This window comes from Podarcis tiliguerta (assembly GCF_965153285.1).
Source record: "Podarcis tiliguerta genome assembly, chromosome: 8".
In the NCBI taxonomy this organism is placed as follows: domain Eukaryota; kingdom Metazoa; phylum Chordata; class Lepidosauria; order Squamata; family Lacertidae; genus Podarcis; species Podarcis tiliguerta.
Window position 1 is genome coordinate 55,338,487 of NC_139541.1, and position 16,236 is coordinate 55,354,722.

Consider the following 16,236-nt stretch of genomic DNA (forward strand, 5'->3'; position numbering starts at 1 on the left):
CCTGGATTTGAGGGCTTATGCCTGGCATTGGAACAGAGAGACAGAGTGGGTGTTGCTGGTATCTCATCTATCCAGCTTTAGCTGAGCCAGCAGATGCAGTTTAAGGTTTGAAGAACCAGGGATGATTCTTCTGGGGGACTTAAACATTCACACCAGGGTTACCTTGGTTCAGGGCTTCATGGCCACCATGGGTGAACCTTAATACATTACTGCTCTATTGCATTTGGTAGTGTATGCGCTTGACCTGTGGTCTGCTATAGAACAGGTGTGGAGTGATCTGCCATTAAGAGGGGGTGTTCAATTCTTTTGCCATGGTCAGAACAGGGGAGGCTTGGCTTGACTTGGTGGCAGCACATTCTTCCTGCAGGACCATTATTATGGTCCACTTTTGGAGAATTAGATAATTAGAGGAATTATTGAATGCTTTGGGGGACATGACTGGTGGTCTTGCTGAGGCCCTGATAGCACTATGAAAAGATGAGATGTAGAGGGCCATCCATGTGATTGCTCTTAGTGCTGTAGAGCCTGTTAGGCTCTTTAATCTTCTGGGGAACTTTTAGCCAGTGAAGCAGGCTGGGCGATGGCTGGTGTGCAAGTTCTGCAAGTCACAGAGGAAAAATGATGAAATACAATTGAGAACAGGACATGGCTGTGCTTTCCATGTGGTAGTGAGGGCAGCAAGAAAATCTTACTTTGCTGCCTCATTTTGCATCCTTAAGGAGCTGTCCAGCAGAGTTGTAAAGATCCTATCCCAGGGAAGAGGGGGGTGGGCCCCTCTGTCTCTTGCTGTGACAAATTTGCAAAGCATTTTGAGGATAAAGTTGTTCCTGTCAGCTTGAAACGAAGGTATGGCTGGACCAACTTCTCTTTCCCATTTTAGAACCAGCTCTAGGAGTTGAAAATCATTGATTGGTATGTGGAATTAAGTAGACATTTCTGTAATTAGGGCTGATGTATTTAATTTTTTCAGGAGCTATAGATTTGGTGTGTTAAAGGGAATTTTGTTCCCGCCCGCCCCCCACTAAGATCATTGTGATAAAAGGTAGTTTATAAATATTTTAACTAAATAATATAATGAAATAGAAGCAAGACTAGCTTCAGTCTAGAGAACCTGGAGAGGTGAGGGAACTGCCATGACAGTCTCAGTTCAGGTATTATACAGAGTTAAAATACATCACATTTGCAAGCACACTTCAAGCTATGGAAGCCTTTATCCAGGTTTGTGACCAACTCTTGGCTCTCTCTCTCAGGTATTGAGATGTAATACTGAACCATTTTTAAGGGGAAACAAGCTATTTTTTAAAAAAATTATTCTTGAAGGTGTTTTATTATTGAGTCTGCTGTTTTTACTACTGTATTCCAGTGATACTAGTGGTTTTTAATAGTGCTGTGTCTTTCTAGTGCTCTGTTTTACAGTTCTGTTAGTGTAAATTGCTTTGGAAACTAGTTTGAAAAGAGGGCTCTATAAAATAAAGTAATAATAAACAGATAAGCATGGGGTCCGCAAGGGCCATGGAAACATCAAGCAAAATTGGTTCTTTAGGTGAATCTAGCCACTTCTTTCAGTTTCCTAAGTACATCTAAAGCACCTCCATCCACACTGTGTCCACACTGGTTTGTATAAAGAATATGCACCACAGCAGCTGCACAATGGCACATTTCTCTCTCTCTCTAATCTGTCTGATTGCACAGAAATGCACAGCACAGTGGCTGCTTCTGTGAATCTGGAAGGGGGATGGGTGGGATGCTAAGCCATCTGCATTCATCATGGAGGAGGGGGAATACCCTGATTGGCAGGCAGTGGCTCAGTGGTGGACAAATGTTATCTGAACTACTGGCTGGCACAGGACTGGCCTTCCTCATCACCCAACCAAGGAGAAAAGTCCTTTAAAAAATACTTGGGTAGATAAACATTTTAGGCCATAATGAAACATGCTAGCCTCATGAAGCTATGGCCAAGCTTTTGAACAAGATACATTTAATAATAACACAGTCTGACTCAATGAGACCACCCCTTCCAGATTCCTGGTGCTCATTGGCAGGGAGAGCAGTAGTAGGTGAAGCCAGAGCCAACGAATTCCAGTTTTGTTCCCATCTTCCTCCCTGTTGAGTTCTTCAAGGGGTGACCCTGAGACCCATGAGGAGGAAACTGACTGGCAGGTGGGGGCTGGACAAGGACAGATTGAGACTATTGAGCCAGTGCATCATTCACCCTAATGCACTAGCCTCCACTGCTTCATCAAATATCTCCCTTTTCTGCCTGTGCCAGAACCACAAGCCAGCTCATGAGACAAAATAATATCCGTTAACAGACAGATGAAATGTAAAGCTTTTATACCAGTTAAAACAAAGATAAGATCAACCAATGAGCTGCAATTAAACCAGTCAGAAAGCTCAGCTCTCTCTTTTCTGCCCCTTCCTCAGCACCTAAGGTGAGGCCACTGGCTTACCTTGACATGCAGCAGGGCCATCGTGCCTTGACCATGCACTCTCACTCCAAAGTGCTTCCTTGCCATAGAAGCTGCCTTACATCAAGTCAGGCCCTTGGTCCACCTAGCTCAGTATGGTCTACAATGATCGTCAGCTGCTCCACAGGGTTTCAGGCTGGGGACATTTTCTAGTTCTACCTGGAGATGCCATGGGCCATTGAACCTGGGACCTTCTGCGGTCAAAGCAGTTGCTCTACCACTGTGCTACAGCCCTCCTTCCCCCAGTAGTTTCATTGCATCTGACATGGTGCTCTGCCAAATGAAACGACTGCTTCAAGGCTGTGGTCTTCTCTTCCAGATCTCTGACATCTACATCAGTGGAGAGTCGGGAGACATGTCCGCCAAAGAAAAGCTCCTTCTATGGACGCAGAAGGTGACGGCGGGCTATGTGGGAGTGAAGTGCACCAACTTCTCATCCTGCTGGAGTGATGGAAAGATGTTCAATGCTATTATTCACAGATACAGGTACGTGTCTGTTTCCCCCGCCCAGCTAGGAGGGCAACCTGGAAGAATGGGAAAACTTCTAAAGCTAAAATGAAATCACGTGCAGATGCTAAATGCTCAAATTCTGCAGTTTGAGTCCCAAATACTGAGATTTCTTACTTTAAATTCTGAAATCTGATTTTGAATTCACTTAGAATGTGTTTATCTGTAGCAGAAGTTTCTGACAACAGCAGTCTGCAAATGTGGAATCACATTTTTTTTCCTGTCTCCTGCAGGCCAGATTTAGTGGATATGGAAAGAGTTCAGATTCAGAGCAGCCGAGATAATCTGGAACAGGCCTTCGAGATTGCAGAGCGGCTTGGGGTCACCAGGTTGCTGGATGCAGAAGGTGATGATGGGGCAAGTCAGCTGGGCAAATATAGTGACTTTTGAGCAGTAGACATGGCATTCTGTTGATGCTTTACTATACAACCTGGCTGCCTCTGAGTAAACTCCACCTGCTGACCTGCTTCTTATGGTTTCATGGCCAGCCTAATGTTTACTCAGTTGATTCTGATACTTTTCTGAACGAATAAATATAAAGTTTGGAGTGCTGGTGGTGGGAAAGCTACCATTTTTTGCTGGTCAGTCTTGTAGTCAGCAGCCTCCTGTCCATCTCCTTCCAAGCCCCCATCCATCTTTTCCTTGGGAAGGGAGTATGCTGTACTGGGTGCTGCTAGCCAAAGGTGCCTGTGGTACTTTCACCCAACAGCATTCAAGATACAAGCACAATGCCCTATCAGAGGGAAGGGTTGGCAGGAAACAGAGTATTTTCCCACTCTGGAGCGTGAAATGTTGGTGAGCAGGTGTGGAGTTGCTAGATTGGTTTCTCCTTGGTTGCACAGCGGTCAAACAACCCCCAGCTCTCCTCCCAAATTTGAGCCAGGGAGGTGGCAAGGAATGCTGCACACCCACCAGGTGATCCTCACTCACCTCTGCAACTTCAGTGTTGTCAGGTGTAAGGCCTGTTGCTGGTCATGCTTGCCAGTGAGCCATGCTTGCCAGTTACCCTTGCCATGGCAAGGAGAATGGTTGAAACTTGTTTAGGATAGGGCACAAGTGCTGTTTAGTACTGTTCTGTGTATGTTGTGCTTTTAAGGAGTTGCATAAGTAAAAGGACAGGTATCTGCCTGCAGAGGAGCTCAGAGGCCTAATTTTTTTTACAGTGGAGTGAAGGTAAGAAATGGAGGGAGGAGGAGGCACAGGAACAGCAGAGAGGATCGAGTTATGTAGGACCTCTAGAAACACTGTTAGGCATCTATTTATTTTACTGATTTGAATAAATAAATAGATTTGCACTGATTAATCAAGTAAGGCTTCTGCTTAAGATTCATGTCAGATCTGAAGCTTTCTCTTAGAGTTGATTTAAACATTCAGCAGAATTTCATGCTGCTGCTTTCCTTGGGTTTCATGTTTATCTGCTCCACTCTCTGTGTATGCAGGATGTGTGTTTGTGTGTGTGTGGTTTATGCAAAAATGTATACGCTCCTTTTTGCTTCAAAAAGGGCTGCTCAAAGTGGCTTACAGAATATAAAAACAAGCATAGAAATGATTAAAGCACATTTAGCAGACTAAAGGCAGCATCAAAGAGGAAAAGCACAGAGCCAAAACTAAAAATAAATAAATTTAAATTAGCCTCCCTTCATTTAGAAAATCAGAGTGCCAGGGAAGAAGAATTCAAGGCTAGCTTGTTTTCATTGTGCAAGGAGTATTCTCTCCTCCACAGTAGAGCTTTGAAACCTTTAATCACACACATATGTGAATACTGAAGTTGTACAGTCCAGGAAAATCTTTATGTGGTTTGGCTCTTGGGATGTATTTTTATGAATAGGAACACAAAGCTATCTTTCATGCTTCAGTTCTTCTTTTCAGTCCACTCATTTGACTGCTTCATTCTTTCCCCTTTTTTCTAGATGTGGATGTTCCCTCACCAGATGAAAAGTCTGTGATAACTTATGTGTCTTCAATTTACGATGCCTTTCCCAAAGTTCCAGAGGGAGGAGAAGGCATCAGTGCCACTGTAAGCTTTGCTGCTGCTTTTTCATTCTGATGAGACCATCCTGGCACATGAATGGCTTTTGGAATGGGCCATTCCAAAATGTTTTGGAAATTGCTCTCAGGAAATGGATAATGCTCATATGTTGACTTGGATGAATGGGTGGGCAATTAGCTGGGGGGGACGACGACGACAGGAACCTTGACTAATCAAAATTTGGGCAATGTGCTTCTACAGTATTGGGAGGAATGCTTCAGAAATCCATACCATACCGTTATATGTCCAACCAAAATGTCCCAAAGTTGAGTGCAAGCTTTTGGGTTCTCTAGAACTATTTATAATGCTTGATGGTAAACAAAGAGGGAAAGAGGTGGAGAAAAATGCATATATTTGGTGGTGAAGCCCTCTCAGTCTGCATCTTGTAAGAGTTAAATTGGAGTGAGGGGAGAAGTAGCAGACAGTCGGCTGAGGCTGCACCTGCTGTTTAGGTATCAGGTACCGAGGCCCCTTGCGTAGCAAAAAAAGATAGACCGTGGCTGTTCTGCTACCTGTGTAAGTTGAAACACCATTACCTAGGTCTGTCCTTTATCCTTATGGGAAACACACAGGTTCCTTCAGAGGCAGACAACACAGAAGCTAGGTGGGCTTGTATTGACAAAAGTTGAAGTTGGCGGTTTGCTCCATTACAAGAAGAAGAAGTCAATAGAAACCCAATCAGGTAGCCACACCTAGCAGTTGAAGAGGATGTTCCCCCTGAGAATAAAGTTCCATCTTCAGGTGGCATAAAATCGTCTCCCTTCAGATCAGGATCCTATTCCTGAATGGATGTATAGCTCTGAAAAAGCATCACAAAAAGGGGAAGTGGTTGTCGGTTTTACTGCGAAAGGCCGGACAAAGACTTGCAAAGCTTTAAACTACAGGAGTGGCCATTCCTGGAGACCTGGGACTTGATGGCTCTGTTGCTGGGCTCTGAGACCTTGATCCATACCAAATTGGATGGACACCATCTCTGGCAGCAAGCTGGGTGTTACCCTGATACAGTATTCTGAGACACTCAGTGGAAAGCATGCATCTTCATGTCTCGTCCTTTCTCCAATTTGGCTTAATATTTTGTCTACTGTTCATTTAGAGCAGTTACTTCCTAATCATTTATCTCACATAAAAGGCTGTTCTTTCCCTCTCTTTCTGTAGGAAGTGGACACAAGGTGGTTAGAATACCAGAACCATATAGATTCTCTTATCTCCTGGATCAAGCAGCACACGATAATGATGTCTGACAAATCTTTTCCCCAGAACCCTGTAGAGCTCAAGGTAAACTTCAGATCCATTTTCTCTAGCCATGCCTTGTATGCTTCCTTATGTGAGCCCCCCCCACTCTGCTCTTCACTGATTGATTATTGTTATCTTTCCTCAAAATCTAAATCAGAATATTTATTGGTATGTGCATGGGGCAAATCATAGCTCAGGTTCGGTTCATACAATCCCTGAACTGACTTCCAATGATAAGCTTAGCGACTAAGGTACAAAGAGCCACTAATCCCCAAAAGATCAGAGAGATTCTCTCTTCCTCTCAGCCTGTGTCATCTGTAGCAATCTTATAATTTCTATTGTGTGTGGAGGTCACAGTTGTGGAGAAATGGTCTCACTGGTGAATGATCCAGAACTGACACTGCAAATCTCTTGCTCATGTAGACAGTAGTTACTAGTGTAGGACAGGTGCCCTTGGGACTCCCCATGTGCCATCTGTGTGTCTTCCCCAACTGCCTGGTTGGAATGTGCCCTTGGATTATGATAATGCCTTTTCCTTGTCTGGGTGGAGAACAGAGGGGTGTTTGTGTGCCTGGCTTTTGCATGGCTGGAATGCAGCATGCTGTGCAAAGGGTTGAGGTCTTTACCAAAGGTGTCATGGGCTTTGAAGACACTCGAACTCGGGACACAAGGGAGAAATGTGCTAGGAGGAAGGCACGCTTGGCAAATCCACACCGTGATCAGCTCCCGCCTGGAGACCAATGTCCCCAATGTGGAAGGACGTGTGGATCCGGAATTGGCCTCCACAGTCACTTACGGACTCATTGTTAAAACTGTGTTTATGGAAGACACTCTTACTTGGCTATGAGTGATCGCCAAAGAAGAAAAGAAGAAGATGATACATGTTGCTCCACCTGTTTTTGCTTCTAGACCAACCCCCTATGTCATGTGTCCACTATAAGTGTGATGGGATGAAGAGCTGCTTGTGTGTAAACTGCAAATCCCTCAGAGTTTGAACAGTTTCTCAAACCTCTGCCTGTGACGGAGCCCCTCCAGCATGGCTGCGTCAGTCGCTAGCAGAATCCGAAAGTGGTTGCTTTCGGAAACGTTTCCAACATAAAAGCTCCTTAACGGAAACACGTCTTCTGGACTCTCTGCGTGACAGTTTCCGGCGAGGAACGGGGGTCCCTATAGGAGCACCTGAGACATCCCCACTGTTTTCGCTAGAAGCGTCTCTGAGCCATTCCTCCGACTCTCCTTCCCTTGACATTCCTGTTCGCCCCCTACTGGTTCCCTCTTCAGGTGTTACGTCTCTCTCTACTTCAGAGAGCCTTGGCACCTCTTGTGCTGCCGATGGCAGTTCCCTGACATCCACCTCCCCTCCAGGGCCCCCTTCACCCCCTCCCGTCTCCTCCCCTTCGGGTTGGGAGGAGGCAAAACCCCGGAAAGAACCTTCCTCATCGTCTGAAGTTTCGAACACCTTTCTCCACTTGTTGCGGTTCCTAGTCTCTCGGTACTCCTCGTCGTCTGAGTCCGTTCCTTCTTCCAACTCCGACTCCGCAAATCCTTCCAGTTCCTCTTCCTCGTCTGTGGTGCCGAAATACTCCCTCCTAAACCTTGCTGCCGGCTGTGGTTTCCTCGGGAATCTTTGGTGGAACGTTTCTGTTAAAACCTCGTCATTGACCTCCTCTGCTGTCACCCAAGTGTTTTCCGACTCCGGTTCCCCTTCCCACGCCACTAAATACTCCACCTGATTGCCCTTCCACCTGGAATCGAGGATTTCCGCTACATGGTTACTGCTCTCCCTCTCTTCCAAGACTGGTCCCCTGTTGTACTCCCCTTCACCTCCCCCCTTGTACGGTGACAGTAACGACCTGTGGAACACTGGGTGCAATTTCATGTGGTTGGGTAACCGGAGTTTGAAAGCCACTGGGTTGACCTGCTGAATGACCTCAAAGGGTCCCAATCTCTTGGGTCTTAATTTCTTACAACCCCCTTTGAACGGCAACCCTTGGGTGGACAACCACACCTGATCCCCCACCCTTACTGTTTCACCTTCCCTCCTGTTCTTGTCTGCCTGCTTCTTATATTGTGCCTTGGCCCTTTCTAAGTTGAGCTGAAGCTGACGATGGATCGCTTCCATCTCTTCTACAAAATGTTCGGCCGCTGGGACGCTCCATCTCTCGCCTCCCTCCCCCGGGAATGCCCTGGGGTGACACCCGTAATTGGCCAAAAAGGGGCTCATCCCTGTGGACACATGCTCCGCATTGTTGTAGGCAAATTCTGCCAGCGCCAGCTTTTCGACCCAATCATTCTCTCTGTCATTGACATAACACCTCAGATATTGTTGGAGGATGCTATTTGCTCTTTCCGCCTGCCCGTTGGTTTCAGGGTGCCGGGCCGTCGAGAAATTGACTTCCACGTGCAGCAAGCTCATGAGCTTCCTCCAGAACCTGGAAGTAAATTGTTTCCCGCGGTCTGAGATAACCCTCAAGGGGGCGCCATGCAGCCGGAAGATGTGTTCTACAAACAACTTCGCTGTTTCTTCCGCTGTGACTGCATGTGAACATGCTACAAAGTGGCACATCTTAGTCAACAGGTCCACTACTACCATGATGGCCGTTTTCCCTTTGGATTTGGGCAGATCCGTCATAAAATCTATTGATACCGCCTCCCAAGGCCGTTCTGGCGTGGGTAGTGGTTCTAATAGCCCTGCCGGCGCCCTTCTTTCCCCCTTGGCCCTCTGGCATTGGTCACACCCTCTTACATACTCCTTTACCTCTTCCCTCACCTTGGGCCACCAAAATTCCCTGGTGACCATCCACATGGTCTTGTGTTGTCCAAAATGTCCCGCCGTGGGACTATCATGCAACTGCTTGAGTACCCTCCCTCTCAATTCACCTTCTGGTATATACAGTGCCCCTTTGTAATACAATGCCCCATTTCTTTCTTCAAAACCCTCCGGGCTCTCACCCTCTCCCCTGAGACCTCTGAGCTTATTTTGGGCATATTCGTCATTTTCCGTTTCTTCTACCAGTTCTCGTCTCCCCACCAGCGCCGCCCCACACACCCAGCGGTCCTCGGGAATGACATGTCTTTCTTCGATTGCCCCCTCCCCCTCCAAGTACTCTGGTTTGCGTGAGAGAGCGTCCGCCCTGACGTTCTCTGAGCCTGGTACATAACAAATCTCGAAGTGGAATTTGGAAAATTCCTGTGCCCATCTCACTTGTCGTTGGTTGAGTACTCGAGCTGTCCTCCAATACTCCAAATTCTTGTGGTCGGTGCACACTTGCACCTTGTGTTGTGCCCCAATCAATAAATGTCTCCACCTCCGGAACGCTTCGTGAATGGCGAGTAGTTCCCTGTCATGCACCGTGTAGTTCCGCTCGGACTTATTCAGCTTCCTCGAGAAAAAGGCACACGGTCTCCACTCCGACGTGTTTCTTCCCGGCTGAAGAAGCACCGCCCCCACCGCTCTGTCTGACGCGTCTGTCTCCACTCTCATGGGCTTCTGTAGGTCCACATGCAGAAGTTGTTCTTCCGAAGCGAAAGCCCTTTTCAGTTCTTCAAAAGCTCTCTCCGCCTCCGCCGTCCAAACAAATTTCTTCTTGCTACTGAGGCAGTCGGTGATGGGCGCTGTCAAGTGTGCAAAATTCTTGATGAACTTCCGATAAAAGTTCCCAAACCCCAGGAACCTTTGCACATCCTTCTTGGTCTTCGGTGTCTTCCATTCCAGCACCGCCTGGACCTTGCCTGGATCCATGGCCAATCCTTTGTCTGACAAGCGGTACCCCAGGAATTCCACCTCCTTGGCATGAAACTGGCACTTCTCCAGTTTCACCCACAGCTGATTGGCTTGCAGCCGGCCCAACACTTCTCTCACGTCTCTCACATGCTGCTCTTCATCTTCCGAATACACCAACACGTCATCCAAAAAGGCCACACAATTCTTGTAGAGCAAAGGTCCCAAGACGTGGTTGATAAAACTTTGAAAACATGCGGAGCCGGCTTGGAGACCGAAGGGCATTACGAGGTATTCAAATGCTCCCAAAGGGGTGAACATGGTGGTCTTCCATTCATCCCCCTTCCTTATCCGTATCAGATTGTACGCCCCCCGCAGGTCCAGTTTTGTAAAAATCTTCCCCTTCCTTACCCTGGTCAGAATGTCATCAATTCGGGGCATAGGAAAAGCCAGGGGTTCCGACACGGCATTTAGGGATCTGAAGTCCACTACAAGCCTCGGCTTATCTGTGTTTTTTTTGTCCACAAAAAACACTGGGCTGCCCCCCACCGCTCGGGACTCTCTGATGAAACCCCTCTTCAGGTTTTTGTCAATGAACTCCCTCAGCTCCTGCATCTCCCTGTCTGACATGGCGTACAGCTTGCCCACTGGGAGTTGAGCCCCAGGGAGTAGGTTGATTTGACAGTCAAAGGGTCTATGCGGCGGCAGTTTGTCCGCTTCCCTTTCGCTAAATACGTTGCTCAGATCTGCATATTGCGGAGGCACCTCCCCTTGCTTCATTACCTCCATCCCAGCTAGGGTGAGCTTGGCTCCTCCTGGATCCTTTCCCTGCTTGCAGTGTTCTAGGCAATGCGCTGACCCAAAGGAGACCACCCTCTGGTGCCAGCCCACTAGAGGATCGTGTAGTGCCAGCCAGCTCATCCCCAAAATTATGGGAGCTCCTCCCAAGGTGGCCACATTAAACGCTATCCGCTCGGTGTGCCTTGCCACCCTCATTGTCATGGGGACTGTCTGTTGGTTCACTTCTCCTCCCAACAACTCTCTGCCGTCAATCGTGGTTACCTGCAGGGGTTTACTTAAGGGGAGGGTTTGTATCTGGTGCTCAGCTGCGAACTCCTTACTCATGAAATTACAGGAGCTGCCTGAATCCAGAAGGGCCTTGATCTGTAGAGGATGTCCGTTTGGCAGCTCTAGCAACACCTCTATCACTAGAGCAGGTCTGGGAGGTTCTGGTGCGGGCACTCTCACTGCTTTTGAGCCTGGCTGCTGTGCCCCGACGGCAGCCAGGCGTTGGCTTTTACTTGCTCCGTGCTTTCCTCCTCCTCTCCCCCAACAGCTCCTGCCATGCCTTGCCATTCCTTTCTCCGTGGACAGACTCTGGCAAAGTGTCCTGGCTGTTGGCAGAGATAACATTTCTTCCCGCCCTTTCCCTCCTTCTTCCGCCCTTCACCGATGTTTGAAACTGCGCGCGCACGCGCTGTTCCCACTTCCATCGGCTCTGCCGGCGGGAAAGGCTGCTCTGGAATGTCTGGAATGCGGAGCTCCCTCCAACGTTCTCCTTTCCCCTCCCGCTTCTCCAAAGCCCTCGCTTCCTGGCGCGCTCCTATGGCTAGCGCGGCTTTAGTCAGCTGGTCCATAGACTCCGCTCTGGGGGTCCGGGAAAGTTCATCTTTCAAGGACGAAGACAGACCTTCTTCGAAAAGCATCAAAATGGGCTCAGCAGACAAGTCCCACCCCAATCTATGAATCAGCATAGTGAACTCAGTCCAGTACTCACAGACAGTCCTGTTTCCCTGTCTGCAAGCCATTAACTGCCTTCGCACCTCTCCCTGCTCAATGTCGCTGGAAAACATCAGGTCCATGGCACGAAAAAAACTTCCTTGTGTCCTTTAGGATCTCATTATTTGCTGCCATCAAGGGTCTAACCCAGTCCTTCGCCCCTGATTCAAGATGGCTAATTACAAAGGCCACTCGCGATTCCTCATCAGGGAAGTCATCAAATTGCAGATTGAGAGCGTATTGCATCTCTGTCCTAAAGGCATGATATTTTCTGGGGTCCCCCCCAAATTTCTGCACCAATCCTGGCATCTTTCTGTTGAGTGGGGTGGCTTTCTCCTTCCCCCTTTCTGCATCCTGAGCCCTCCTCTCTTCCAGCCTCGCCGTCTGCAAGGCAAGCTGGATTTCCAACGCCCTGTACCTTTCCTCCAGGCTTGGACCTCCTCCAGCTGCCCCTCCAGTTCCGGCTGGTTCGCTCATGATGCCTCTCCCTGGCACAAGCTAGCTGTCGGTGACTTTCGGATTGCTGTGATGGGATGAAGAGCTGCTTGTGTGTAAACTGCAAATCCCTCAGAGTTTGAACAGTTTCTCAAACCTCTGCCTGTGACGGAGCCCCTCCAGCATGGCTGCGTCAGTCGCTAGCAGAATCCGAAAGTGGTTGCTTTTGGAAACGTTTCCAACATAAAAGCTCCTTAACGGAAACACGTCTTCTGGACTCTCTGCGTGACAGTTTCCGGCGAGGAACGGGGGTCCCTATAGGAGCACCTGAGACATCCCCACTGTTTTCGCTAGAAGCGTCTCTGAGCCATTCCTCCGACTCTCCTTCCCTTGACATTCCTGTTCGCCCCCTACTGGTTCCCTCTTCAGGTGTTACGTCTCTCTCTACTTCAGAGAGCCTTGGCACCTCTTGTGCTGCCGATGGCAGTTCCCTGACAATAAGGTTATCTCATAAAGCGACTCTTGGGCTGAAAAAGGCTCCCTGTCCACATAGTGCAGAGTACAGTGATCTGAAAGCAAATACTAGGAGCATGCTAGGTGTTTGTGGATCAGAAGGCTGGAAAGAAGGGGGTGTAGCTCATGAATTAGAACATCTGCTTCGTATGCAGAAGGTCTCAGGTTCAATCCCCAGCAGTATCTCCAGGTAAGGCTGGGAAAGACTGCCTTTTTGTGACCCTGGAGAGTCACTGCCAGTCAGCATAGAGATTACTGAACTAGATGAACTCATTGTCTGACTTGCTGTAAGGAAGCTTTCTGTGTTTCTAGCTGCAGATGACTCAAGTGAGTGAGCCAAGTCAGGGCAAAACAGTTAACCAGTCTGTTGAGGAGACAGATAATGTCGATCACTTTGGAACCCAGATGTTGGCAAGATCCATCCACTAAAGCTCCCCAGGGATTGGGGTCCACCTTACATCTCTGTTGAGACCAATGACAAAGACCCAGGCAGCACTGAGCAACTCTCCCAGTTTCCTGCCATTTCTTTCTGCCTTCTGTCTGTTCATTCTTCAGGGATAATCTGTGGGTGAGGATGGGACACCTTTCCCCCTACACTGTGAGGGCTAATAGATGCTGTATATTTCCCCCACTTCCATGAGTAAAGTGATTTGCTGCATGATGACCCCTTTGCTCTCTATTCTTGCAGGCACTTTATAACCAGTACATACACTTCAAAGAAACAGAGATCCCAGCAAAACAGCAAGAAAAACGAAGCATTGAGGATCTGTATAAACTACTGGAGGTGAGACAGGTTCTTGGATGAACAGGCAGTTCTTTTAAACATTAGAAAGAGTTTGGTGGACTTTAGTAACATTTGTTCTGTTTGTGTTTATCCTTCAGCAACCTACCCAGCCTTCTTCATATATCTCTTTGGTTTTTGTCCTTCCTAGTCCCAACCTTATTCTTAAAAAAAAAAAATGTTGTTTGTTCCTTGGTCTTATAGTTTCTTAGCCATTGTCACATCTCCCTTATTTGCTAGAGTCAGGGAAAGACTATCACAGTAGGAAATTACCTAGGCTCTTAGCATCCCCAAGGCTTTATCTTTATTTTTTTTATTACATTAATATTCCTCCTTTTTCACCAAGGGGCTCAGGGTGGCATATACGGTTCTCCCCTCCCCGTTCCCCATTTTATCCTCACAACTGTGGTAGATTAAAATGAGAGGCATAGACTTGCCCAAGCTCATCCAGTGTGAACTTTGTGACTGAGTGGGGATTTGAAGTTGAGCCTCCCTGATAGTCCATCACTCTAACCACTACACTGTACCAAGTTGGCTCTCATCTTGGCTTGTACCTGGGCACGGGTAGAGTGAGTCCACAAAGGCCAGTCTCTGGGCCTGAAGAAACAATTTCTCTTCATTTGTGCTTTCCAGACCTGGATTGAATTTGGGCGCCTTAAGCTGCCGCAGGGCTATCACCCCAATGACGTGGAGGAAGAATGGGGCAAGCTCATCATAGAAATGCTGGAACGTGAGAAGTTGCTGCGGCCAGCCGTGGAAAGGTAGGTGGTGAACTGTTGAACGGGATGACTAAGAACACCCTTTCCCTGCCAGCTGGCAATGACAACTATTGTGAAGCCCTTTGTGATGTAGAAAGTAGCATTAAAAACAATTAAACAGATGTCATAATCAATGGTATATAAAACATAAATTCTAATGAATAAATATTCCACTTTTAAAAGTCTTTTTTTTCTGGCTTTCTGTTTTAATTCTGGTGCCTGACACCCTTCCTGCAGGTTGGAGCTGCTGCTACAGATTGCAAACAAAATCCAGAATGGGACTCTCAGCTGCGAAGAGAAACTCACCCTGGCAAGGAACACGCTGCAAGCTGTGAGTCTTTCCCTTCTGTCATTCAGCTCTCCCTGATCTTCTCTCAGATCCACTCCTGCAGGGTCTCAACATGACAAATGAAGGCAGTCAAGACCTCTCAGCTTTCAATCAGCAACAAAACTTGTAGATTCTCTAACTAGGAAAATGCACATATAGAACCAAAGGTTTGGCTGGCTAGAAGAGTTTAATATGTTGGATTTAACACTGCCTCCAGCTCCCAAAGCTTCCTCACTTGTCTATTATCCCCCCTTGCTATCAGGAACACACAGCTCTCTTATTTGTAGGAGCTGGACAATGTATTCCTTGGTCTTTCCTTAGGCCTCTCCTTCCTGCCTCCATCCTTCCCACAAGCCTTGCTCCTCTGCCATTCTTCCTCCAGCCTCTGTGTTTTTGCCTTTTGCTCACTCAGCATCCTACCCACCAGCCTCATTACCTCCTTGCCCCTCTGCCCACTTCCGGCATGAAAATTGCTCTCATTTCTAGCTCCCTTTCAAGTGCAGCCCAACTAGATTTTCATGCCCTGCGCAGATGTAGCACTTTTGGTCAATATTGTATTATTTGACACCTTAAGGATAAACTAGAATGTTCATGAATATTCCACAACATCATGTCAGCTCAGCTCAGTGGGACTTGCAAGTGATGGCTATTTATTTGCTTTTAAAATATAAGCTTCTGCACATTAGCCAAATCTGCTTGTCCTAGAAATACACTGCAAAGTGAGAAACTCTGTAATAACCTCAAATCCTCTCCTGCCAGGATGAAGCGCACCTGGAGTCGGGCCAGTTGGTGCAATATGAATCTGACGTCGTCATGTACCTCCAGGAGTGTGAAGGGCTCATCCGCCAACTACAGGTGGATGTTCAGATACTCCGGGACGAGAATTACTACCAGCTGGAGGAGCTGGTCTTCAAGTAAGGCGTTTCATGTGTGGAGCCAAGGAATGAGGGTGTGGGTTATATTCAGCTGGGCTCAGAAGGAGCATTTGGTGCACAAGAATGTTCTGATAGATGACATGCACTGTTAATGCAGTCCTGGTGGTGGTGGAACGAGTTTGGCAAATTTAAGCCAAAAATGTCTTGGGGAAACACCTTATTTGGGGCAGGGGGCGCAGAAGAGATTAGTATGTTGGGTCATCTTTCTAAAGCTCTTGCCCCATCCTAAGGAAGTGTGCAGAAATGGGTTGGTGATGGTGGGTATGTCTGGCTCGTGTGTGCAGAACCTGCCCTGGTTGGAGAATGACCTTGTGATCCCACAACCTCATCAACACTCTCCATTCTTCCCCCTCTCTCTTGATTTCTCTCCCAGGATTGTGAGGCTTCAGGACGAACTGGTGACATTGAGGCTGGAATGCACTAACCTCTATCGGAAGGGGCACTTCTCCTCCCCCTCTTCCTTGGACTTTGTCCAGCCTTCCTCCCTGAGCACCAGGCACCTTAAGGCTGAGCCCTTGCTGAAGGGAACGCACACAACAGCCACCACTGCCTCTACCTCCTGGTTCCGGAAGCCAATGACCCGTGCAGAGCTGGTGGCTATTTCGTCCTCCGAAGATGAGGGCAACCTCCGGTTTGTGTACGAGTTGCTCTCTTGGGTGGAAGAGATGCAGGTGTGTTGTTTAATGTTAAACGAAACTGATTATGTTTTCAAATGCTTGGTGTGATCACTTAATACTCATTCTTTAAAT

At 47.7% G+C, this 16,236-nt stretch overlaps 1 protein-coding gene across 23 annotated transcripts in view; it reads left to right on the plus strand.

The window, feature by feature from the left end:
- MACF1 (microtubule actin crosslinking factor 1) overlaps positions 1-16,236 on the plus strand; it is a 291,764-nt gene that overhangs the window by 123,623 nt on the left and 151,905 nt on the right. For all 23 annotated transcript variants that reach the window (XR_014514346.1, XR_014514347.1, XR_014514348.1 and 20 more), the window contains 9 exons: positions 2,788-2,954; positions 3,209-3,321; positions 4,886-4,992; positions 6,160-6,279; positions 13,374-13,469; positions 14,100-14,227; positions 14,462-14,555; positions 15,312-15,466; positions 15,861-16,158. Coding sequence is in view for 19 of the 23 variants with exons in the window: in XM_083453050.1 (XP_083309176.1) it covers positions 2,788-2,954; positions 3,209-3,321; positions 4,886-4,992; positions 6,160-6,279; positions 13,374-13,469; positions 14,100-14,227; positions 14,462-14,555; positions 15,312-15,466; positions 15,861-16,158 (1,278 nt within the window). In the remaining 4 variants the exon portion in view is untranslated. The remainder of the gene's footprint in view (positions 1-2,787; positions 2,955-3,208; positions 3,322-4,885; positions 4,993-6,159; positions 6,280-13,373; positions 13,470-14,099; positions 14,228-14,461; positions 14,556-15,311; positions 15,467-15,860; positions 16,159-16,236) is intronic.